Source organism: Sparus aurata, chromosome 20 (assembly GCF_900880675.1).
Source record: "Sparus aurata chromosome 20, fSpaAur1.1, whole genome shotgun sequence".
Taxonomy (NCBI): Eukaryota; Metazoa; Chordata; class Actinopteri; order Spariformes; family Sparidae; genus Sparus; species Sparus aurata.
In genome coordinates this window covers 12101791-12125628 of record NC_044206.1, presented here as the reverse complement: position 1 = coordinate 12125628, position 23838 = coordinate 12101791, and the positions used below count along the sequence as shown (strand labels likewise).

Genomic DNA, 23838 nt, shown 5'->3' with positions numbered 1-23838 from the left:
AGGTTGCAGCGGGGCTGTGACATTTTTTGATATATTTTATAAAAATCTTTTCCTGTTTTTTTCCCGAGGCGTACAGTCCATGTAGTTACATTTTAAAGCAAATGTTGTCCATACATTAGCTAATTTGATGTTTATTTCTTTTTATTGTTTGCTGATTTGTTTTACTATGCGGAAGTACTTCGTCGTCATTTCCGGTAACTTCCTTGGATGCCCTGAGTTACATTTCCATTCGCTTCTTGTGAAGGTTTGTATCGGTTCTATTTGACAGAAAAAGAATTATACACGTATGTGCATTTATAGTTGCATTACATAATATCTTATGCGTGTAGTGATGGTCAATAAGTTAAAATACTGACCGTCAGTCATTAAATACGTCGGACAAAGAGCGCCGTTTAGCTTAACAGGTCTTACAGAATTTACGTTAGCATTAGCATTGATAGTGTTAGCCGGCTTGCTAATGTGCGTTAATCTTAGCAAAATTGCTAAATACAAATCGTCGAAAGCTTTTCCAACAGTGACTTGTTGAATAAGACTAAGTATAGCTGTTCATGACAAACATTTTTATATGAACACCGCAAGAGCAGTATTCTGAGCCAGTTAAAATCAGTGGCCCTGCGCTTGTAACATAGCTAGCATTAGCTGTCATCAAATGAATGAGATTTCCATTTTCAGACAAATTTATTGTTTCACAATGATGTGTCAAAGCAAATATCTAATGTCATGTTTCTTCTCTTACAGGGAAGCAAAGATGTCAGGTGCGGGGGGAGGAAAACGTCCCTCGGGAGGGGACAGCCCCCCTGGCCCACCTGAGAAGAAAAGCAAAAAGGAGGAGAAGACCACCACCACACTCATAGAGCCCATACGCATAGCTGGAGTCTCTTCCACGGTCAGTCATTGGGTGTTTAGTCTCATTATTTGCAGTTAATTTAGTACCACCAAGATCAAAACGACGTTGTAGCTCATCTTAGATATTTTTTATCCAAAGACATTTAGGTTTGCTAACTTTCCTCACCTTGCTGTCTGTATTTGTTCTGTGCAGGAGGAAATGGACATGAAGGTCCTCCAGTTCAAAAATAAGAAGCTGTGTGAGCGCTTGGAGCAGAGACAGGCAATGGAGGATGAGTTACGAGAGAAAATTGAGAAGTTGGAGAAGAGACAAGCCACTGATGACACCACCCTGCTGATTGTCAACCGCTACTGGTCGCAGGTACTTCTGTGCGTTTTATTACATTGTTTTTAATGAAATTGTAGTTTAACACCTTTTTTAACACTATTTTCAATCTGTGTGTTTCTGATTGCCAGTTGGAAGAGACTGTGCATGTTCAACGCAAACGTATCGAGCCTCAAGCTCCAGTGAAGCCTATCCCTGCACCACCCTCGGCCCCCCTCCCTGACCCCATGCCAATGGAGGAAGACGTTGTCAATATGACGTCGCCAACGACTGCTGTGCCTCCACCTCCACTCCCAGAGGTCCAGAATGAGGGGGAGCAGGCAGAACAGCAGCAGGAGGAGTGCCAGGAAGAGCGTCAGGAGGAGCAGCAGCAGCCCCCTCCTCCTTCCGGATCAGAAGAGTTGTTGACGCCAACAGAGCTGCCACAGGACTCAGCTACAGGTTCGCAAGTTTTTTCTCTGACTAAGATGCTCCATCAGTGACTGCATTTATGGACTGCTGTAATTTGATCCTCTAATATGTAATCTGATAAAAAAAAAATTGATCAAAATCGCAATATCCAAAATCGCAGGAGGTGCGGTTTTATGTAAGAGGCAGAATTGGTCACAAAATAACAGTACAAATTAAGCATTGTGATGTTACAGAGATGACCCGGTCCACAAATTATATTCTTTAGTTTTGAGGAAACGTGTGTTTGGTACACCACTGCAGCAAAAATCACATTTTTATATTTTTCAGTGAAAATGAAATGCAAGAATGACACCTGCATCACCTGATGAGAGTGAAAACATGGAAATTATCCCAGATTCTGTTATAGTGTGAGCCCCCTGTCTATATTCATCTTAAAACCCTTTCTTGCTATAAGTTAGCTACTGTTAGAAGTTGCTAACTCCTACAGCATGTATAGGCTGCAAAATACCAGTTAAACATCTGAGTTGTAGTTTGATTAAAGTGATTATATGCTCAAACAATTAAAGTGACAACACCTGCTGTCAGCTTAAAGGAAATGCAGAGGGTTGGTCAAGTTTTATTTGGATAGTCCGACTTGTGCAGATAAAAGTTTACCTCAAAGGGTTTTGAGATGGTAACAATATTACTGAATATGAAAATAAGTGAAAACATATGAGCGGTATGATAAAGGCATTTCTTTCATGTCTTCTGGCAAAAAGCTTGGAACATTTTTTGGATACTGTAAAGCAACACTGACCTCCTTCTGTCTATATTTACCTCATCTACTGCTGCATTTTTTATATATCATGTCAACTCTTAAATCTCTGAAAGTCAGTGGCTATAACAACATATCTTTGTAAGATTTAAGTTTAAGCAGGACACAGAATTTTCGTGTTCAATCTAAAGATTGAGGTTAAATGGTCTGATCATATTATAACCTGCTTTTCTGATTTTGACCAACCTCATACATAACCACTTGCTGTGTTCAGATGCATCGCCACCCCCTCCTCCCTTAAGTGAGAATGCCAAGGGTTTCCTGACCACGCTGGAGCACAGCAGCGAGGAGGAGCTCACCCTGCACCTCCAAGACCGTATGCAGTTCAGCAAGGAAGCCATCGCCTGCCTCGTCTGTGTATTTGACAGGCTGCACAGCCGCATTGATGACATGTGCAAGGACGTCCAGGCTGCAGGTAACTGGAGACATGCTTGTTACTAACCAACTAATTACTTGTTACTAAATGGGTTTTATATGTCATTACAAGTTCCGGGTGTACATAATGTTGGCAGGGTTTTTTTGAGCTTTGTTAGCTCCAATCTCATTTGACAAAACTAATTTCATTGGCAGCATGTGAGGACGATAGCCAGTCTGACATCGTCAGCGTGAACCACACTCTTTGGGAGGAAAACATTCGACTGCGAGACCTTGCAACTCTCCTACAGGGCAGACACCACAAGATGTCCATGGAGGTACAGTGTCCTTGGCACTGTTAGTTGTTGGAGAATATTTGTGCATTTGAGTGTCAGAAATAGTTGGAGTATGTGAATACCAAAACTGTAAAAAAAAAATGTGTTTATGTAGCCATGCTTTTGGTGTCAGTGCTGACACAGCTGTTGTAATGTCTTAACCCTTATTGCAGTACAATGAGTTGGTGGACAAGGTGACCAGTTCTGAGACCAAGGTCTCTGAAATGGAGACGACGGTGGAGGACCTGCAGTGGGACATTGAGAAACTCCGCACTAGAGAACAAAAGCTCAACAAACATCTGGCAGAGGCCATGGAGCAGGTATGTTTATGTGAAAGTTTTTGTGTACAGCAGTTGTATCTGTGCCTCTTGATTTAGTGGGTGTGTGCTTTTTTATCTGTCCAGGAGGCGTAAACTCATGTTGTTGTTTCTCTGGTATTCATGAGTTGACAGTGATAAGGCGCTGAGCATCAGTGCACGTCAAGCCAGCTGCTCTTATTGATGCACATCTTGCTGTCAATTATTTGCATCAGCTATCTATACGTGCAGAAAATAAGCATTATCTGAGTGATGTCATGGGATGTGTGTAGGTGTACTTCCACTATGCTTTTCTCAAGTTTTTGTGCTTATTTCTTTATCTTTGTTATGTGTTTGCTGTCTGCAGCTGAAGTCTGGCTACAGCAGCACTGGAAGCTCAGGTGGACTACCTGGAGGCCAGATCACACTAAACATTCAGAAGGTGACCATGGGAAACACCCCTTTCCAATTGATTTAGTTTTGCATATGTAATTATATATTTATATCTCAGATGCCAGTTTGTCCCGGCAACACTGTTTTTGTACTATGCCCAATTCTGCTATTTATAAACTGTCCGTTTCTGTCTTAGTTTGAGAGTCTCAATGCAGAGTTGGAGCACAACCAGGAGTTGGCCAATAGCCGTATGGCAGAGTTGGAGAAACTGCAGGTGGAACTCCAGGAGGCTGTGAGAGAGAGCGAGAAGCTTAAGGTAAAGTTATCTCTAACTGTTGGATGAGAACCATTTGTAACTACACGTCATTATCAAGAACCCATTTAATATTCTAGAGAAGAGTCATTTTTTTCAACCTGTGGCTTCGATATCATCTCCTGATTTTTTCAGATGGACTTGCGGAATATTCCCGAAGAGGTTGTGAAGGAGACTCTGGAGTACAAATGTCTGCAGTCCCAGTTCTCCCTGCTGTACAATGAGTCTCTAGGTGTAAAAACCCAGCTGGATGAGGCGCGGGCCCTCCTGCTCACTGCCAAGAATGCCCACCTCCGTCAGATTGAGCACATGGAGGTGAATTTTAATGCAAAACGGTTGACTTCATGAGAAAAAATTAGTGTTAATTAATTAATGATATCTTTCATTACTAAAACTTGACTGTCGCCCAGTGTTTCAATGCTGTTTCTCTTTACTGTCTTTTGTCCTTGTAACATAAACCACTACTACTCGCTTATAATGTCGACAATCTTTCTCTTCTCAACTTTTCAGAGTGATGAGCTGTCCTTTCAGAAGAAGCTGCGGACTGAGGTCATCCAGCTGGAGGATACCCTGGCCCAGGTGCGCAAAGAGTACGAGATGCTGCGCATCGAGTTTGAACAGAACCTGGCAGCCAATGAGCAAGCAGGTAAGAAACACATCTTTACATCGTCATAAAGACGTCATGCCATGATGTGGTGCATTACATTATACCTTAATGAAATCGGAGCAAACTAATTAGTGTAAAGTACGGTAACTTGAGGATGAATAACAACACACTGATGAGCAGTATTCTGTTTTAATCATCTGTTAGAACAGATGTCTTAATAGGAACAGTACATATCCTGACCTGTGCACTCGAGTTCATCATTTACAGCAACAGAAAACTTTAAATGACTCAGAACGAAACCACAGGGTTGACTCTGAGTCAGCTCTGAATATATCTGCATCTCATCCTTTGTCTCTGCTTTCTCAGGACCAATTAACAGAGAGATGCGACACTTAATCAGCAGCCTTCAGAACCACAACCTGCAGCTGAAAGGTGACGTGCAGCGCTACAAGCGGAAGTTGCGGGAAACACAGATGGAGATCAATAAGGTAGATGGCGTAATTCACCGACAAGTGTTTGCTGTGTTTAATTCAAAATTCTGAGCAAAACAGAATTTCCTCTAACCGATGTTACTTTATGTATCATTGTCAGTAAAATGTAGTCATTCTGAGAATGTATTTCTTCTTTCTCAACAGTTGCGTTGTCAGAGTGGTGACACAGGGGTTCTGATTCTAGAAGAGTCGACGAGCGACAGCATTGACGTGAAGAAAGAGGAGGACGAGGACCAGGAAGAGGAAGAGGAGAGGAGGAAGGAACTGGAGAGGCAGCGTGCCCGGGAGAGAGAAAGGGAGAGGGAGGCCGAGCGCGAACGAGAGAGGGAGCGTGAGAGAGAGAGGCAGCGCAGCGATGAGCTGAAGAGGAAGGACTCGGACACACTGAAGATGCTCAGAGTAGAACTCAAGTACATCCCCCTTCTACTCGAGTGCATAACAACAACAAAATGTTTGGCTGTATTCACACATAAACTGTAAAATGGAAACACTCGGCTAATGATGGGATTGCTTATATTAATGTGATCTCTTTGTCTTCTTTCACCCCTTAGGAAAGCCCAGGAGTCCCAGAAAGAGATGAAGCTCTTATTGGACATGTATAAGTCAGCTCCAAAGGAGCAGAGGGACAAAGTGCAGCTCATGGCAGCTGAACGCAAATCTAAAGCTGAGGTTTGTTCTTTGGTTAGTCGTCCTTCCGTCATACTTTCGCACATTTCTTTTTTGCATGTGAGAAAAAAAATTCTTTAGTAACAACAAAATATTTGAACAGAAATACAAATGAAATACAACGCCCAACCCTTTCTTGTACTACCCAGGTGGATGAGCTGAGGATGCGAGTGCGAGAGCTGGAGGAGAGGGAGAGGAAGGAAAGCAAGAAGCTGGCGGATGAAGATGCCCTCAGGAAGATCCGTGTGGCAGAAGAGACAATTGAACATCTGCAGAAGAAACTGGCTGCCACTAAACAGGTGTCTCTCTTTTTATAATCAGTGTCAATATCATCAAATTTGTAATATGTCAAAGCGCAGAAGCTACAATTAACAAATAAAAGGTACTTCTGACAAAACAGTATTATTATGACGCTTTGCTGCTGCAGAGATGCCTTGGTCTCCAGATTTAAGTACACGTTTGTTTGAAACAGACTGCAGCCATTGCCACATCATCACAATTGTTTTGATATTTTTCAGTGAAAATTTAAATTGTGATGCAAAATACTTTAATGTTTTTTAGTACAGTAACATTCAGCCCGGCTTATTGGTGCATTTCAGTGGAGTAGCAACTCGGACAGCAGGCTGAACATATGCTGTACATGTTCTTTAACAAATGAAAGACTCAACAGCCTCTCAGTGATTTCACTTTATTTTTCAGTAGTGTATTATCATAAAAAAAAAATTGTCAGCTTTTACTTGGAGGTGGATTTTTTTTTTTTCTGAAGAATTAAAGAGACATGAATCATCACCTCTGTTCGAAAAATATTTCAGTTTAACACTTCGGGACTGCACCGGATATGAATACAAACCAGCTATCTGTGTTAATAATGAAAGTAGTGCAATGAGTATCACATTTGCCTAAGAAAGAGCAACTCCTAATCTTAGACACCAAAAGAGGAATTGAAAGCCGACACCCTGAGCTGGAATTTAAATTGATCAGCTGGTTGATTTAATGCTAGCGCATTTTTCAATGTTTTCATGGTTTTGGGATGTTTTCTTTTTCCTGTTGTTTCTGTCTTTAATGTCAGTTATAAATCTTGTGGCGCTCAAAAGCTGGAAGTATGGCAACAGTGTGTGAAATGAGTGAAAAAGAAAACACCTTACCCAGAATCCTGGTGTTTGACAAACTTCCTTAACCTTTTACATCCAAAAATCCACCATAATCGCATTCTTGTCCTTGTTTTGTTTTAATTGATTATCTTCGCTCTCAGGAAGTGGGCTGATCATTTTGAAACACTTGTTTTCTGCTCAAAATCGCAATATCTTTGTAGTCTTGCTGAATTAACACCTCTTCCTGAACCTGCTAGCAGAGAGAAGGAGAGAGATGCTATGCAACAATCATGTTTGCATTTAAGGAAAACATGTATAAGTGAAATAAAAACTCTATTTGGGTGAGCCACTCTGATAAATTGAAAGTATCACTGTCACATCTGAGCTCACTCACTTGGCTTCACTGTTTTTTAATTGTTTAAGGTGCTCTTCAGAAATTTAATTGGAAGTACGTCAGAAAATTGAAGACAGCAGATTGTCACAAGATGGGAAAATATGAAAACCATCAACTCACTGGGGTCAAGTGTTGGTTAAACAATGTCACTGTAATTCTAAAACCTGAGTAGCGTGTTTAGTGGATACTCCCACATTAGATAATGTAATAATGTCACGATGATACTTATTCTTTCAGCTGTTGACCTCAGTGCTACATTGGATATGATCAGTCTTAGGGGCTTATCAGTTAATATGAATCAGATTATCTCCAAAATCACAGGAGGAATCTTGAGCTTTGGCTCGTTGAGTTTATGAACTCTGGCGCAGAGCAAATAACTGCCCTGAGACTACCTAAAGAATGCAGGTCTCTTTTCATTAGCACTGAGACTGGAATTAAATTAAATGCAGGAAATTACACCAAAATATAAAAGTGTAATGACCTTGTTTTAAGTTGTTTAACTGTTGTTCTATACCATTTTATGAGCGTAAAGCAGACAGATGTTGAGATCTGAACGCCTGCAGCTCCTCATGCTTGGGAGGTCTAGCAGAACATAATTAAAAGAAGGCAAAACACTGTCCTGACTGATACTGACAATTTCTGCTCTTTACTTGTTCAATCATATCATGTATGAAGTTTAAATGCAGCAACTAAACTGTTTTAGACTCAGATGTGTTTGATTTGTCCCCCTCAGTTTTCTGGCTGCCAGAATTTAACTGCGCAGGATGACAGATTGCCAAAACTATCCAATAAACAAGCTACTTGTGAGTTCATGTGACTGTTGTTTATAGGCCCTCATAGGCTTGTGAGTGAACCAAAATGAAGCAAACGCAGCAAAGTAAAATTTGGAGCCATGTTTGTAGGCTAGAAAACAAACCAGGTGCGATCGCACCTCGAGATGCAGAGTCATAAATAGGCCAATGAAGGTGTAATGAATCACATCAGTTTATGTGACGACAGCACACTAAAATTTAACAACTTTGCACATCTGTGATTCTTCTTACCAAAAGATACAAAAGGGCGGAACCATATTATTGATTTGATGTGGTACTCTTTTAATTTAAAGAATTGAGCCAAGTGATCATTTCTTGTTGTGTAGAGATATGTTGTAGTTTATGTAGAACCAGTAAGGAAGGTCTGGTGATTCCTCATTACATCTGAAGAAAAAAAAAAAAAAAACACGAAAATGATTGGAAACATGCAGACATTTTTATTTCCTACACATGGATTAGTTTTAGTTGTCTTCAGATCATTATCTAGAAAAGAAGCGTGGTAGTATTGGGGAAATATGACTTAGAATTAAAACCTCTCAAACTGTGTGGCACACCCCCAGCACGTACCGGTACTTTATATAAGTATCTCCAAATGGTGATGACGTCAGGACCCTCTGTTTTTAATCCAGTATTGTTGTCTTTGGCACCTGTGTCTTTCGAGGAGGAGGAAGCCCTGCTGAGCGAGATGGATGTAACGGGCCAGGCCTTCGAGGACATGCAGGAGCAAAACAGCCGGCTGCTGCAGCAGTTACGAGAGAAGGACGATGCCAATTTCAAGCTGATGAGTGAGCGAATCAAATCCAACCAGATCTACAAGCTGCTGAAAGAGGAGAAAGAAGAGTTGGCCGACCAAGTTCTCACATTCAAAACCCAGGTGATGTGTGATTTTATTTATTTTTTCTCACCTGGAAAATGCAACACTGATGGATTTTCCTCGTGTGGGGAAAGTGAAGTATTGACTGTGCTGTCACTCTCCAGGTGGATGCCCAGCTGTTAGTTGTGCAGAAGCTTGAAGAAAAAGAAGGCGTCCTCCAGAGTACGCTCGCTGCTCTGGAGAAAGAGCTGTCTGTCCGGACACAAGCACTAGAACTCAACAAGAGGAAGGTAAGACGAGACAAGCCATCGATCATATTGTCAGTTAACATTTGCTAATTACTGGATTTGATTGCTCCCAGAGGATGTCAGAACAGAGCAGCATCATAAGAGCATATCCTCTTATGATGCTGCAATAGCAGGTGCCAAAAGTCGTTTTCATGCACATCATCGTTATGGTGTGTTCAGGTGCTTGTGAAAAGTTATGACATCCAACATTTATGGGGTTGTTTCCACAAAAATGTTGCATTAACAAGCTTCATTGTTTGCGAATTAAACCCACCATCTGTCCTGATTCCCACGCTTTTCAGTTTCTATTAGTTAAACTGGCAATGAACAAGTATTTTTACTTGTACGTACCATTATGAAGTAAATGTTGATTGCATCATGCAATGATTATATAATGGGGATGGATTGGCGCATGTTGGTTCCCTTTAAACCTTGTTTTTTTAACAGGCTGTTCTGTCTGAGAGCGACCTGGTTGTCTTTGGAACGGCTGCTGCAGTAGTTGTCTGTTTGCACACTGATGGTAAAGCGTGTGCCCCATGCACAGAGGCTGTGTCCTTGCTGTAGTCGCCCAGGGTTCATATTTTACAAGTGGCCCTTTGCTGCATGTCATCCCCTTTTCTTTCTCATCCTGTTTGCTGTCACTCTTCAGCTGAATTGTATATTAAAGCTATGAAAAAGGCTGAAAAGGGACAAAATAATGATAGTAATTAAAAAAAAAAAAAGACTGCCATTGTGCGGACAAGCGCACCAGGCAGGTCTCCAGTAAAAATTTCTCGTCATCGAGGGGACAATAACAGCCTCCTGGACAAAGGCACTTTTGGATGTATTGTAATATTTTAACTAAAAATTATAAATGATAGTAAAGCAAAGAAACAACACGTTGATTTTGGAATGGTTTATGTTCACTACAATATTGTTAAAACTGTTTTTTGAGACGGTTCCAGGACAGGGGTGAAAAAAAAGTTAGTCTGGAGTCCTGAGGCTTATGAGGTCATCTTCTTACTTGCGCAAATATACTGCTTGAATTCTTTTTTGCACATTTGATTTTATTTATACAAGTAGGAACAACCATAAATAATCAAATGAAAAGCTAACAGAAAACACAAAAGTGGCTGCTGACTTTAACTGAAACCAGTGGTTGCCTGGAAGCTACGAAAAGGCTCTGAAAATCATGGTACAAGGTGGAAAATGGTCGTCAGAGATGGAAAACATACACAGTCTCCAGCAAATAGGTTAAAACACGCAAAAAGTTGCTGTTGTTTGAGTTTCTGTAGTGCAGGACTGGATCTCAAAAGCACAAAGAACAGACTCTGTGTGTGTCAGGTTCTACCCAAGCGTACTGTACCCCCGCCACTTTACAGCTCAGGAATCTCATCATTAGGTTGTTTTTTTTATTGAGTGCGTCCGGTTCCTTCCCTGCTGCAGGCGGTGGAGGCTGCCCAGCTGGCAGAGGACCTGAAGGTGCAGCTGGAGCACACGCAGGCCAAGCTTAAGGAGATCCAGGTCTCTGTGGCTGAGAACCGCACTGCCCGGGAGAGGGAGAGCAGCAACCTGAAACGAGCACAGGTATGTTGAGGGATGTCACTCCAAACTATCTTATTCCCTGAAGCCAGAAGATCTAATGTAAAGTCTGTCTTAAACCATCTTTTTCTGGGGCTTTCTAGGAGGATCTGTCCAGGTTGAGACGGAAGCTGGAGAAACAGAAAAAGGTGGAGGTTTACTCCGATGCTGATGAGATCCTGCAGGAAGAGATCAACCAGTACAAGGTGAGAAAGAGAGAACACAGGTCTTGTGCAGAGAAATGTATAACTTTAATCAACTTCTGTTAGCAGTGAGGGAGTAATAAAAACACAACAGCTTGCTGGCACAATCTGCAGTGGACTGTTACACACCGAGTTAGTGAAAATGTAGTATGTCGTAATACAGAATACTACACATTTTGTAATTAGCTGGATTGGCTGGAAATGTCAGTTTTTCATTCATGTGTATGAGCCAGAGAGTGAGCTCAAACCTCCACATCGTGCCTTCGGGATATCAAGAATCTTCGTTGTTACACCCTCCAATGTTAACTGTAATACCAAACGGTGGATCGAGGTAATAACAGTGTTGGCAAGGAAACATTTGGCCCAAATACAATATATTTATCTGTCTCCAGGCCAAGCTGCGCTGCCCCTGCTGCAACACACGAGACAAGGAGACGGTGCTCACCAAGTGTTTCCACGTGTTCTGCTACGAATGTCTCAAGATGCGTTACGACACCCGGCAGAGGAAGTGCCCCAAGTGCAACTGTGCCTTCGGAGCCAACGACTTTCATCGCATCTACATCACCTAATTCTCAGAGGGACGGAGGAGTGAAAAGAGAAAAGAGTAGACGGAACCAAAGGAGGAAAAAGGATAGAGATGAGACAAAGGAACTGAAGATTTATTCAAAGGGGCAGACGTTTTGTCTCCTTGTTTTAAACTCTCTTTGGAAAGACTTGTTTTACCGCATCATCACTACCTGGTGATTTAATTTGGTGACCAAACAGATAGTGATGCACCTGACTGAGAGTGTTGTGCTGTAGTTAATAAACACAGTTGGTTGTGCACACAGTGATATTCTTACATGTCGAGCTGCTCTGCACTGTTTTCCTGTCATTGTCATTCTTGCCATGTTAAACATCCTCTTTTTTAAAAAAAAAAAAAAAAAAAAAAAACCTGACTGGGCCCACTTTTAAACATTTCTTTAGCTTTTTTTTTGTATTGAAAAACTTGGAAAGAACTGCAGTGGTACAAAGTTGATTGTCCCTGAAGCGTTTTTTCTTTTAATTGTTTTGTCCTGCTGGAAATCCTGTAAAATCGGTGAAGCTGAAATCGAAACATCAAATTAAAAGAAACCATCCTTTACAGACATGAGGATTGCATGTGTGAAACTAAATATGTTTCTGATCTATAAACTACAACAGCCAGAATTGTCTCAACTTCTCATGTATAATGTTAACAATGCCTGAGAAACGTAAGCTAGTTTGGCACACAGTCAACACATACAGGACTGTTTGGATCACCTTGGGCAAGGTCCTCTGTGTGTGTTCATCCTGTTGCCATGGTTCCTGCTGGAGAGTTTGACACAACATCTGCAGCTTATAGTGCCTCATTACTGATGAAATCACTGCAGTGGAAAGTCAGCTCATATGGGTGTCCTTAGTGGGCTGAGCCGCTCCAGGTCCTCGAAGACCGCTCCGCTAAAGGTTAGCCGTGACAGTCGAGTACAAAAACATCTGTTTAACAACATGCTTCAAACCTAATTGAGCCAATGAAACTCCTTCTCCTCTGCTCTGATGATGTGAACTATTTACTGGGAGGTTGGTTAGCGTCTGTTTGACGTTAGCTCTTGTGGGAAAGGCAGTTCACACCATGTAGCAAGCACATAAAAAAAAAAAAAGTTCCAGGCTGGAGGAGAAGAATGAATATGTGAAAAAGAAAAGTTTTATCAGGCGTTTGGGAACAGTTAAGTCAGACTGCTGGCAAAAATAAGAATAATGTGATGGTAAAAACATATTTACCCATGAATGTGCAAAAATAAACGAGTAGTTTTGACTTGGTGCTTTAATTGATGATTTGTATGCCACACAGCAGATGTTGCCATAGTAACTGATGGTTCACATTAATAAATGAGACAATACTGCGACACGGGGCCAACCTGATAGCACTCCAGGCATGCGTCCACTGGCTTTGTTATTGCATATTTGTGCTGCAGCGGGCTACACCCAGACATTAATAACACCACCCTGCGTCAGGGACACTATTCAAATGTTAGTTTCCAAAAAAGAAAGAAAGAAAAAAACACCCACCCACCACAGTTGTTTTGTATCTACAGAGGGCACTCGAGCATGTAAAGATAACACTTATCTAACATTTAAAGTTTGAGTAGACTCTCCCAAAAGGCTTCAAAAAGCTGGATTTTTCTAGTGAGTGTCATCTGTTTTTGCCTCAGTTGCTGTTCCCCCCTCTCTCTCTCTCTCTGTGAGTGTGTGTGTGTGGGTGTGTGTGTGTGTGTGGGACCCTCTCTCATGCCAGAGACTTGTGTTTTTTGGCAGGGGGGAGAAAATGACGTCGACAGGCGTGGTAATAACAATGAGAACACTATTAAGTCCAGACTACACAAGCGCTCCGCTACAAGAGCAAAAAAAAAAAAAAAAAAGCCTCCAGGGTGTGGCCCTTAAAAATATGAAATAGTAGTGAAACTGTCGTACCTGAGGTGGCTTGATTGAGAACTTTCACTTGAAGCGAATCAAATGAAACCACACACACACACACTGGTAGAGGAGTTTCCTGTGAGTCTGCCGGGGAGTGCGCACAAGAGAATCCGAGCGCTACAGTACATAGGAAATGACTCATAGGAGTTGAACTGTTAGCGTGGGTGTGTGCGCTATTAAAACAAGGCGCAGACTCCTCCGGGTGACTCACTCTGATGCTCGCTTTTCCATGCTGAAGCCCAGCAAGGACTGTTAATCAGATGAACTTTCGGGAATTGTGTAGCCGACAGCGAGCAGCTTTCCACCCGCAGACATCATGGCTTCAAACGCTCTCTGCGCGCTGTGCGGACTTATTATAGCGGCCGTGGCCAACTTCTATGGTGTGAGCGCAGAGAAAAGTAAGTGAGATTAGTTTTTTGGTTTTTTTTGTTTTTTAATTCCAACGACAATATTGTTTTGGTCCCAGATGTCATATTTACGACATCATTGCTTCTTCTTGTTTGTTTAATTCTTATGTCTCGCATTTGATTCATGGGCGCTTTCCTCTCTGTGAACATTGGATTACACTCCTTTAATCTGGTCTCCTTGTAAAATGCCGGAGTCTGATAGTGGCTCTGCTTACAAAGCCGCTTCCTTTACCAGCTGCATTTCTCACCGGTTCCGCATTCCGATCGCCTTATTTCACCCCGTCCATCCGCGCCCCGGGGTGAGCAGGACAGGCCACATGGACAGGGTGCACTGCCCGTGTCCGCTCTAGCGCAAATATACACTTTTAACTGTCTCTCAAAAAGAAGAAGAGGAAGAAAGGGGAGAAAAAAAGAGGTTTGGATTTTGTTTCCACAGCCGTCTGAAGTTTGGATTGAATCCCAGCGGAGAACACCAGACTCAGATTGCACTGAGAACACAAAATCTTGAATAATTGCATGTGTGAGGACCGTTTCCTCAGGCCTGCGAGTTAACAAATTCATTGTAACTCACTGAACTCAAAACATGCTCGTGTCTAGATATCCTCCCGTGTGAAACCATTTCTACATCTGGACATCAGCTGCCGGTCCACCCACCCCCTTCTAGTTTATGACAAAACACAGCAATCCCCCCACACCCAAAAACACCCTTTGTCAGGCTAGGTGCTGAGGTTTTGCCAAGGTCTTCTTTGTCAGGAGGAGAGAAAAGTTTGCTCTGAGCTTCTTCTTGTTCCCAGGATTTTAGACTTAAAAGTTCACTCCCCAAAATGATCATTTCTTTCTCAGTCTCAAAGTTAAACTTGAGCTCGGAGAAGTGGTTGAGATACAGTCAGTTCAGTCTGTGGTTTCGTGTCTTCTTCGAGCGACAACAAGCTCCATATCTTAGATGTGGTCTGGTCAGAGGTCAGCCAGCGGTCGAGGTTCACTTCCCTCTCTTGACCCTTTGAACCCAGCTGGACATCTCAGGATGATGCAGGGCTGAAAATTGCCCGGAAAAAATTCTTACAAGAGCTGTGACACATTTTTACTCTGACCACGACTATAAAGTGAGTCAGCCCAGCTTTGTAGGCGGGGTAGCTGTGGAGGACAGAGAGTCTCTGGGGGCCTGAGCATGTGGCTGTAACATAACCAGAGAGTTAGAGGTCGAAATGCCTCAAACATGAGTTTTGGAGCAGGTGCCTTTTGGCTGCAGCTGGTTTAACAATGACCTGTGCTATAAAATCCCATACAGTACACCCACCTGTGGAGCTCATGTTTTGGAAATGTCGTTCCGTGTTCTTTATGGATGTTGAACAGTTATTCCATTAAAGGGGCAATTTACTCTATTAAAGGGGCAATTTATTACTGCACACCCATAAAGTTTAGGATACACAAGCAACACATTTAAGAAAAAGAAAAGTCAACTTTAAACCAGTGGAGCCTGAGATATACTGACTTTTGGTCATGTGTCACACTCTGGACCCTACGTTTCCCATAATGCAACTTAATTGGCTTTTTCTTGTTAGACCCTCCTTGCCTCCTAAATGTCTCTCAAACTCCGTACATCCAGTTTGTCACCCCGGCTTTCTGTTGAAAAGACTTACGATCAAGCCAATCAAATGACATCACTTTGACATCATCAGGCTTACTCACACTCCGTGCCTCCAGAGTCCAGAGCCACAGAACAGGAGACTTTGTTCAACTCTCTTCACAGAATGAGTCAAACTCCTCCTCCAGTTTTAACTCCGCGTTTGTGAAGAGTTTCTGCTTTTCCTTGTCTTAAGTGATAGTAAACTAAAACCTGTGGAAACACAAAAGAGATTCATTCATAGGGATAACATCAGGCTTTGGGACATTTTTACCAATTTTCTTATGTTTTAAATGCTGAATGATTAATTGTGGAAAAAAACACAGCTGATTAATAATTCATGACTGTTTACCAGTGGCATAAAGTAAATTCTTTACTTGTACTTGAGAATGTCTCCATGTTAATTTGTATCTTTACCCCCTCCATATTAGTGGTAAATATTCTTCCTTTGTTTTTGTTTTTTTACCTCACTGTATTTATCTGACAGCTACAATTGCTACGTAACTTAAATAAAAATGAACATTTGGTAAACAAAAAGCTTATTAAAGGAGACATATTATGCTTTCCTTTCCTCCAGTGTGTTATAAAGGTTCCTCTCTATGTAAAAGGTCTTGAAAGTTAAAAACTTAAAGCCCACACCAACAGAAGCTCCTTTCTCCCACAGAAAACGCTGCTCCTGAAACACCTCGACAGTAGTCCTGCATATAATTATGTGACTTTGTGACATCACACTACGTCACCATGTCACATATATGCATAATTTATGCCTAGTAGCTAGTTTGGCATGTAAGAATTGATTTGGCACAGCGGCCCTGTTGTTACTAGTAATGCTGGCTCAGGCATGTGAGAGCTGACCAATGAGAGGAGACTGGATATTCAGGAGGGGGGTCTTAAAGCGACAGGAGCTAAAAACAGTGTTTTAGACAAAAGGGGGAATACGCTGCAGCAGCAGATAGTATGAGAAAATAATGTGGTTTTTTAGCACTAAAACATGTACCTATTCTCGCAGTAACCTAAAATAAAGTGATGAACCTAAAAATGATAATAGTCCTTTAAAATAAATATAACAAGCTTGTTTGGAAGGTAACCCCTCACAAAAAAAGCAGTTAATAGTTGGGACCCTTGTCATGTTGCAGATGTCTATGATGTGTTAGCAGTTCCACCATTTCCCCCAGAGAAATGTCTCCCCTCTTTCACTTCTCATATGGTTTCACTTAGACCACCATTCTTTAAAACAGAGGCTTAAAGAGGAAAATCAGCTAATATTTCACAACGACTTAAGAAAAGTTTTTTTTTTTTCTTTTTTTTTTTTTTAAGTATTACTAATTTAAAAATGTCTTTCCCACCCTGTCAATCATCTTACGACCCTCTGGATTTATGATGTGACACTTTTGGGGCGGGAGCCAAACCCTGGGGTGAAAGCCCCTGAAATAAAGTGCCATACTGTAAAATGTTACGTTGATGCATCCAGCAATCTAATAACGTATTATCTAATAATATAGGAGTCAAAGATGCCATTTTTCAGAATAAGAGTATTTTGGTAAGGAATGTCCATCTTTCTGATACATACTTCTACTGAACTACTACTAAATGATACATACCTCAACTAAACTACTACTAAATGTAGCGCTTTCTGTGTTGTACTAGTACTCTTAAATAACCATTGAATGTCCCTGTCACAGTGTTCAGACCACTGCCAAATAGCCCATACATCACTGATACTTGACCCGAGCTCGTGCAGCTTTAAGTGCAGCGCTGTGTGGAAGCTTCAATATTTACACTGAACAAATAGTCATCATAATTTCATCCGTCAGATATCTACAGACGATTTCCCTTCAATAATCTGCATCACCACCACGTCTGCTACAGTTTCACACGTCGCGATAACGTGACTTTGTGCTACAATGTGATTCTGACGAGTCTGATGTTACAACCAGTAACCTGTTGTTGTTGTCATTGAAGCGACCGCAGTTTCCTTTCGCATACTCATTTAATCGCCTTTAATCCACGTCAAACTCGCCTCTTCCGACAGTTTTGGTATCGTTTTCACTGAGCGGGGCTGAATCAGAGAGTTTACAACCACAAATGACGACTCAATTCAGACTTCGGGTGGTGCCTTGTTTAAGTGGACACAAGAGAAGCTGGCCATGCAAATACATGTGTGACACTGAGGAGGAAGAAAGATTGTCATCTTTTTATCCATCACATGTCTGTGCACTGTTTCCTTGTCACACTATCTGCGGCTTTGTCGTGTCTGCTGTTGTGTCGCACGTCTCATTAGCTTGTAGTTTTGTTTTCTAGGTGTGTTTTGATGTCGTTGCTTCATGCCTGACTTCGCGGGGCATTTATGCATACGTGAGTGTTCTTAACCCAAGCCAGGATGTTAAAACCTATCACAGAGAAAAAAAAAACCCACACACGATAAAAAACAAAACAAAAAAAACAAACACTGAAACAGTCTCAACACTCGGCCTGTTATCGGCGTTAACCGTGTCACCTCTTCAGGCTAATTCCTTTCTTATCTTTTGGGAAGTGCACAGCTTTAATTGTTCAGCTGTCTGGCTGCCATAAAAAAAGAGAGATGAAGCTTTCCATTGTGTCCACACAGAGGCAGACATTTTCTCCCCCGTCGGCTTGTTTCTCGCAGACACGCTCGTTCGTTCTCTGGAAGCCGCACACGTACGCAGAAGAACCAAAACAATTCAGAGGAAGCACTCACTGTGAAAACACATCCTGCTCTTCACACACTGCCTGCCTGCAGCGTTAGCGCGCCCAGAAGTTACCCAGTCACTCTCTCTCTCTCTCTCTCTCTCTCTCTCTCTCATGAAATCGAGTTGCATCAGCAGTCTGACCCACAGGAATTTCCCAGTTTCAGTTTATGAGAAGAAGAAAGCCGCACAGTTCCTCCTCACGTGTTCACCTCGGGTCACACCTTTTCACTGTACGAGCGGATGCCAGCTGAGTTTCTCATGGCAGTCACCTGGTTACAGTTTGTTTTGCTTTCAATTTATTCCAGAGTTGCGGGAAGCTTGGTTGGTTTTCTGAAAACATGTGCGTCAGTCTCCAGGGGCGCAGCACAAACGTCTGGACTCCTCTAGGAGGAGCCCCTCTCCGTTTCCATGCCAGCTCACACTGCATTCTTCCACCACTTCCACATCAAAATTAGCTTGTTCATACATGGGTAAATCTAAACAAAATAGGCAATTTAAAAGTTTGTTTTTTTTTTTCATCATCACACAAAATAGGGCCGGAAAAATAGGGACCAGTAGAAAGTAGCAGATCATATGCCGCACAGGACTACGTTCAAAAGATGTTTAAAAATATGTAAGTAAGTAATAACATTTCCGTTTGGCACTTCTTTTCGGAGCTGATGGTTGTAGTAGCTCAGGAGCGGGACATCACATCTCTTTCCCGTCTCTGTTAAGCGTTGCACATGGGCAGTGACGATCAGAGGCTGATAACCCAGTTGCCGTGTTATCATAAATACCTGTGACTACTGCAGAGTCGCTAGACGCAGGAGTAAACGCCGATTGGACCTATTCACATTGCAGACAAAGGGCAGATGTTAGTGGGGTTTTTTTCCAGTGTGAAGGGGGTGTAAGTGGGTCCTGTATATCCAGTCCTCCTTTTCCTCTTAATATAACCTCCACATCAAACTATTTCATAGGCTCAAGGAGTGTTAAACCATTTGACTTATTGCTTCCCTGTCAATGACTGACGAAATAAAGCCGACTAACCGATGATCTCTGCTGTGTTTCTGTGTGCAGGTCAGTGTCGCACTTCAGAGTTTTGGAACTCAGACTTGGACGTTTGTGTGCCGTGTACATCATGCAAGCAGTACCCAAAGACCCCGTCCTGCAACACATGTAAGACGCTGAATCAGACCCCGACATAGCTGTGGTATCCTTTTCTTTCGGAGCTTCAGTTCACGCTGTTTTCGTGTGGTCAACAGGCAAATCCGTGGAGGAGACACCTGATGTGTGGAAACTGGCGGCCATCACCAGCTTCTCAGTGCTGGCTGTGGTGCTGGTCAGCGCCGCGTTGATTATCGGGGTCATGGTGCATCGACGCAAGTCACACAAGCGGCCTCTACGTGGTGAGACTCTTTATCTTGAAATCTAGAAGTTTCTCAGTTTGATTCACAAATGATGACCACAACTGAAAAGAGTGTTCATCTTTCCAAATGAAGACTGTAATCCATCGCTGCTCGTCACTATAAATACGATTTTAAATGAGGGAAAATGAAGGGAAAATTTCATAAATGCATTTGTGCATCGTTCACGACACCTGAAATCCCAGAAATGAAAGGATGTCTTCAATTTGGAGTAAAAACCTTATTTGTTACTAAGACTGGAGGATAAGATTACACTGGGGTTGAGTAATACTTTAAAAATCAAGCCATGTCCCTGGTGCAGAGTGTTTCTTGGTAAGCTGCAGCACACTGGGTTCACTTCACTTTTTTTGGTACGAGGGCTGTGCAGCTGTGTCACAAAGCATCAAAAAGTGGCAAAGAAAATAGCTTTTATCTGTTCCCTTATTTTCAGAGACTATTAGACTTTTTTTTTTCTTCATATGTCACAGTTGAAAAAGCACATGTGCAAACAGTTAAAAGAACGACGGCTGAATTCCATTAAGCTGCTTCAGTTTAAGGGTCCTGGCTCTGCGCATGTTGGCTCGCTGTCTTGCTCATTACTGGGATACTTAAATAAAACAGAGCCATCATGACTGTTATTGTTAGTGTTTTCCCCAATATGACAAGTCAAGATCGTCTGCTGCGAATAAGGCCTTATAGAGACACTTTAGATAAACAACACATTTTCTAGGATGGGAAAAAATGCTTATTCTCTTCTTGATTTTTCTTTTTTTCCCCTTTTTTTACAGAACCTATTGAAGAAACTGCAGGGCCACTTTATCAAGCTTAAACATTTCAGTAAGTATAACTTAAGCTTCAACCTGCGGTATGCCTCAAATGTAATGTTAAAGGATAAGTTCACGAAAAAAATTAAAATGTACTCATGTAGTACCTGGGGACTTGAAAAACTGAGACCATGAGATCCTAAAGTGATTTGAAAATATATTATTAACACAATATTTTAAAGCTGAAATCTTCACTGCAAAGCTCAAAGCCTGAGCATGCACCACATCTGAAATGGTTGCACAAGCTGGACCACACACGAAGGGTGTAAATAACGTCTTCTCAAATCAATGTGGGACGAGCTGTACGGAGTCTTCTTTCAGTTGTTTTTGTACGTTTTACCAAAAAACAAGTCCCCATCTGATCAGTTGTGTTGGAAAATGCTCAGACGCTTTTTTGTGGTCTTTTGATCAGCAAGAGCGTGAGCAGTTAATGACCGAATTATAATTTTTTGGTGAACTTATCCTTTAAGTGTTTGCTTTGACTTGTTGGAGACTCGAATGGCTATACAAAGTATAACACGTTTCAAGTAAAGAGTGACCGATATAGCTTTTTAAATGCATTTGAATAGATTTAGCCTATAACAATTATGACAAGGTTCTTATAGCAATTCTAAAAAAAGGATTTTAGATGAGGATGTTGGATCAGAACTTTGTGAAAGTATAAACAAAAAGGGATGTAAATGAAAAGATAATCATTTTACCCGATGATGAACTTAATTAAGTGACAATCGATCGACGGCGTGCATGATGTTTCGGTTCCTTCCCACTAGATTCAGAACAAAACCAGATTTAAGTGTGAATGTTTGTTTGTAAATTGCACACAATTCAACACACTGTGACGAAAAAATAACTAAACGACTGTCATGGCCTCCACAGCCTCAACATCCTCTGGAAACCGATGTGACAGAACCACGGAGCGACTGGTTCAAAGCAGGACGGAGAAAAACTCTGGACCATGAACTGTATACTCTGACCGCAGAGCGTCTCTTGACCAGAATCGGACCATTTTAATTTATGAGACTCTTGAGTGAATGAGACGTGCTCAGTTCTCACGCTCAGTGTAGGTCCCACAAGTGACCACAGGACCTACAACAAGCAACTCTCACACCTCTGTAGGGATAGTAACATTTCGTTAGTGGTATCATTTCACAGATTCCGTGTGCCTTAATGTTCCATTTAGAAGAGATTTTTATCTTGATAACTTCTGTTGATTTTACAGCTGTTTGACTCAGAAGTAAGATAAAACTCCAGTCCCTTCTTCAGAGAGAGCGATGCTTTATCAAATCCTGTAGTATCGTGCTGTTTTCCAGCAGGACTCCAATGAATGTAACACAGCTACTGCTGCCTGCTGGGCTGCAGTTTGATCTCCAGCTCTTCGGTGGGGATAGACGGGGTCGTTCTGCCGGTCATTTACCACAACAGCCTCTTAAAGATAAATCACCATGTGAGCAAGGCATACTGTTAGGCACATTAAGGCCGTTTGAATGTAGCTACTTTTACAGAAATGTGTTTTAGCTTTGACCCTGCCAGTACCTCTGTGTACCTTTTCTTTTTTAGTAGTCACATACAGTGATGCTGTTTTGATTAAAGGAGCAAACTGTATAACAACCATCAATAATAAATGGCAAGTTAATAGTTAATTACACTTTAGTTAAAGGGGCACTATGCCGTTTTGGAGTGGAAATTCAAACTCAGAGTTTTAATATTTACAATATTAATAAGGTGATAATACAAACTCAGAACAATTTATCACTCCCATAACTGAATAAACAAGCTGTTCTCAGAGGAATGTAACGTCCCCAGAACACTGTTTGAAGCTAGAGAGGTGGCAGGGTCCGCCAAATATAAACAAACAGTATGAAATTGTGTTGTCCCTTAAGGTCAGGTTGTTTCTTCAGTCATGAAAATGAAGAGAGTTTGTTTATTTACTTTGTTTAGGCAGAAAATTCAGTCAGTGAAGATCTTTCTCTTCTGATAAGAATTTCTTTCCAAAACTACATACTGCACCTTTAATAGTAATTACACAGTGAAATGTTATATAAACCATTAATAGGTTATAGTAAAGGCTTTAAACAATTGCTTGTTTGTTAAAAACAACTATCAACTAAGGTTTAATTAACTATATTTTACCATTTATTGATGATGGTGATTGTAAAGTGTTACCAACTGTAGTCAGTCATAGTTACTGGGTCTTTTGAGACTGAAACAGACCCCGTATTGCAGGTCATTACAACATTGTCTTGTCTGTTTTAATGTTACTAGGTTTTAGAGATGTTAGCTGCATTTTTTCTCTATCACCATCTGAGAACCCACACGTTACCCTCCCAGCACTTGTAGGACAGGATGTTTGCAACACTAGACATACAATCCCAAACTGCTTACACGTGGGAATGTAGCGAGGAATGTACTGTAAGTGAAGAAAAAAATTGACACCTACTGTACACTGTTTTAGGTGGAGCTGTACACAAGCTCCATGCTCACTAACTCCAGACCTGTCATCTCAGATCTGCAACAAGGCAAGCAGATATACGCGTCTGTTTGTGATTTTGTGAGGGATCGAAAAAACCAGCGAGAGCCACGATGGGCAGGGTTGTTTTCCACTTGTTTTTTTATAGTTCAAGATGTTTTTATATCTTCACAACATCGTGCAGTATGCGGTTACTGACATGTTTTATGTGACTGACAAAGTTTCAGGTCATATTTTGGATCTGTCTGCTTGTGGGTAAACAGCCTGCCCTCTGGCAGCAAAATCACTTCAAATACAGATACTTCCTCTTTTCCTTCCATTTTTTTTCTAGATTTTTCTATTATTTATTTTTAAAGTATCTTGCAGTGTTGTTTTGCATCAACTGCAAGTGACAAGCACAGTTTTAAAGGGACTCCAGTGAAGATTTGTGTTAAACTTCCACCAGGCCAGCCGACGATGATACTGAGCAATAACTAACATTTCCTGCTTATTTCTCTCGCTTTTCTATTTCTTGTTGTATATACTGTACATGCACTGGCTTCCTTTACTTAATGCAATCTTATAAACTTGCTTTGTGTACCAAATGTATTTTCACAATAAAACTGACCATTTCTGATAGTAATGCAAGTCTTCATTGATGAACGAACTACAATAGCTTCTTCTTAAAACTCCACCAACTTTACACAGGAAGAGAAGTAGTATAAAGGCTCTTATGGCTCCAGAGGAAGCTGCATGTAATCTGATACCTTTTGCCGACATTACCCACAGTGCAACATAGCCACTGAGTGACATCACTGGACGCAATTCATCAGATTACATGCAGCTTCCTCTGGAGCCACAAAAGGCTTTATACTACATTTTTCAAATATGCAGTTGTACTCCCCAAGCCCTGTAAACACACTGTAATATTTAAAGTTGTCTGAGTCCCCCTTTAAACAT

General features: G+C 41.5%; 2 protein-coding genes and 2 long non-coding RNA genes across 8 annotated transcripts; 2 read left to right on the top strand and 2 right to left on the bottom strand.

Moving 5' to 3' along the window:
• Positions 1-176: 176 nt before the first annotated feature.
• On the top strand, positions 177-12825 carry rnf40 (ring finger protein 40). Of its 5 annotated transcripts, none has more exons than XM_030399334.1 (20): positions 177-244; positions 739-886; positions 1040-1207; positions 1303-1612; positions 2611-2811; positions 2967-3088; positions 3259-3405; positions 3749-3823; positions 3971-4090; positions 4223-4402; positions 4598-4733; positions 5061-5182; positions 5330-5595; positions 5737-5854; positions 6001-6150; positions 8813-9022; positions 9127-9252; positions 10675-10815; positions 10914-11015; positions 11405-12825. In XM_030399334.1, the coding sequence occupies exons 2-20, from the start codon at positions 749-751 to the stop codon at positions 11579-11581; spliced, it is 3009 nt and encodes a 1002-aa protein (XP_030255194.1). In that variant the 5' UTR covers positions 177-244; positions 739-748; the 3' UTR covers positions 11582-12825. The 5 variants fall into 5 exon arrangements, with proteins under 5 accessions (XP_030255194.1, XP_030255193.1, XP_030255192.1 ...); XM_030399333.1 differs by having other exon boundaries at positions 8810-9022; XM_030399332.1 differs by having other exon boundaries at positions 5737-5866.
• On the bottom strand, positions 8410-8965 carry LOC115570680 (uncharacterized). The gene is made up of 2 exons (XR_003981800.1): positions 8716-8965; positions 8410-8532 (listed from the first exon to the last, which is right to left on the bottom strand). It is a non-coding gene; the product is annotated as an uncharacterized LOC115570680 (long non-coding RNA).
• Positions 11930-18319, bottom strand: LOC115570679 (uncharacterized). Its single transcript, XR_003981799.1, has 3 exons — positions 18235-18319; positions 13482-15728; positions 11930-12470 (listed from the first exon to the last, which is right to left on the bottom strand). It is a non-coding gene; the product is annotated as an uncharacterized LOC115570679 (long non-coding RNA).
• Positions 13609-23521, top strand: si:rp71-1c10.7 (tumor necrosis factor receptor superfamily member 12A). The gene is made up of 5 exons (XM_030399343.1): positions 13609-13882; positions 19283-19381; positions 19468-19611; positions 20397-20445; positions 21309-23521. Exons 1-4 carry the CDS (start codon positions 13801-13803, stop codon positions 20435-20437), a joined length of 366 nt encoding a protein of 121 aa, XP_030255203.1. The 5' UTR covers positions 13609-13800; the 3' UTR covers positions 20438-20445; positions 21309-23521.
• Positions 23522-23838: the final 317 nt, after the last annotated feature.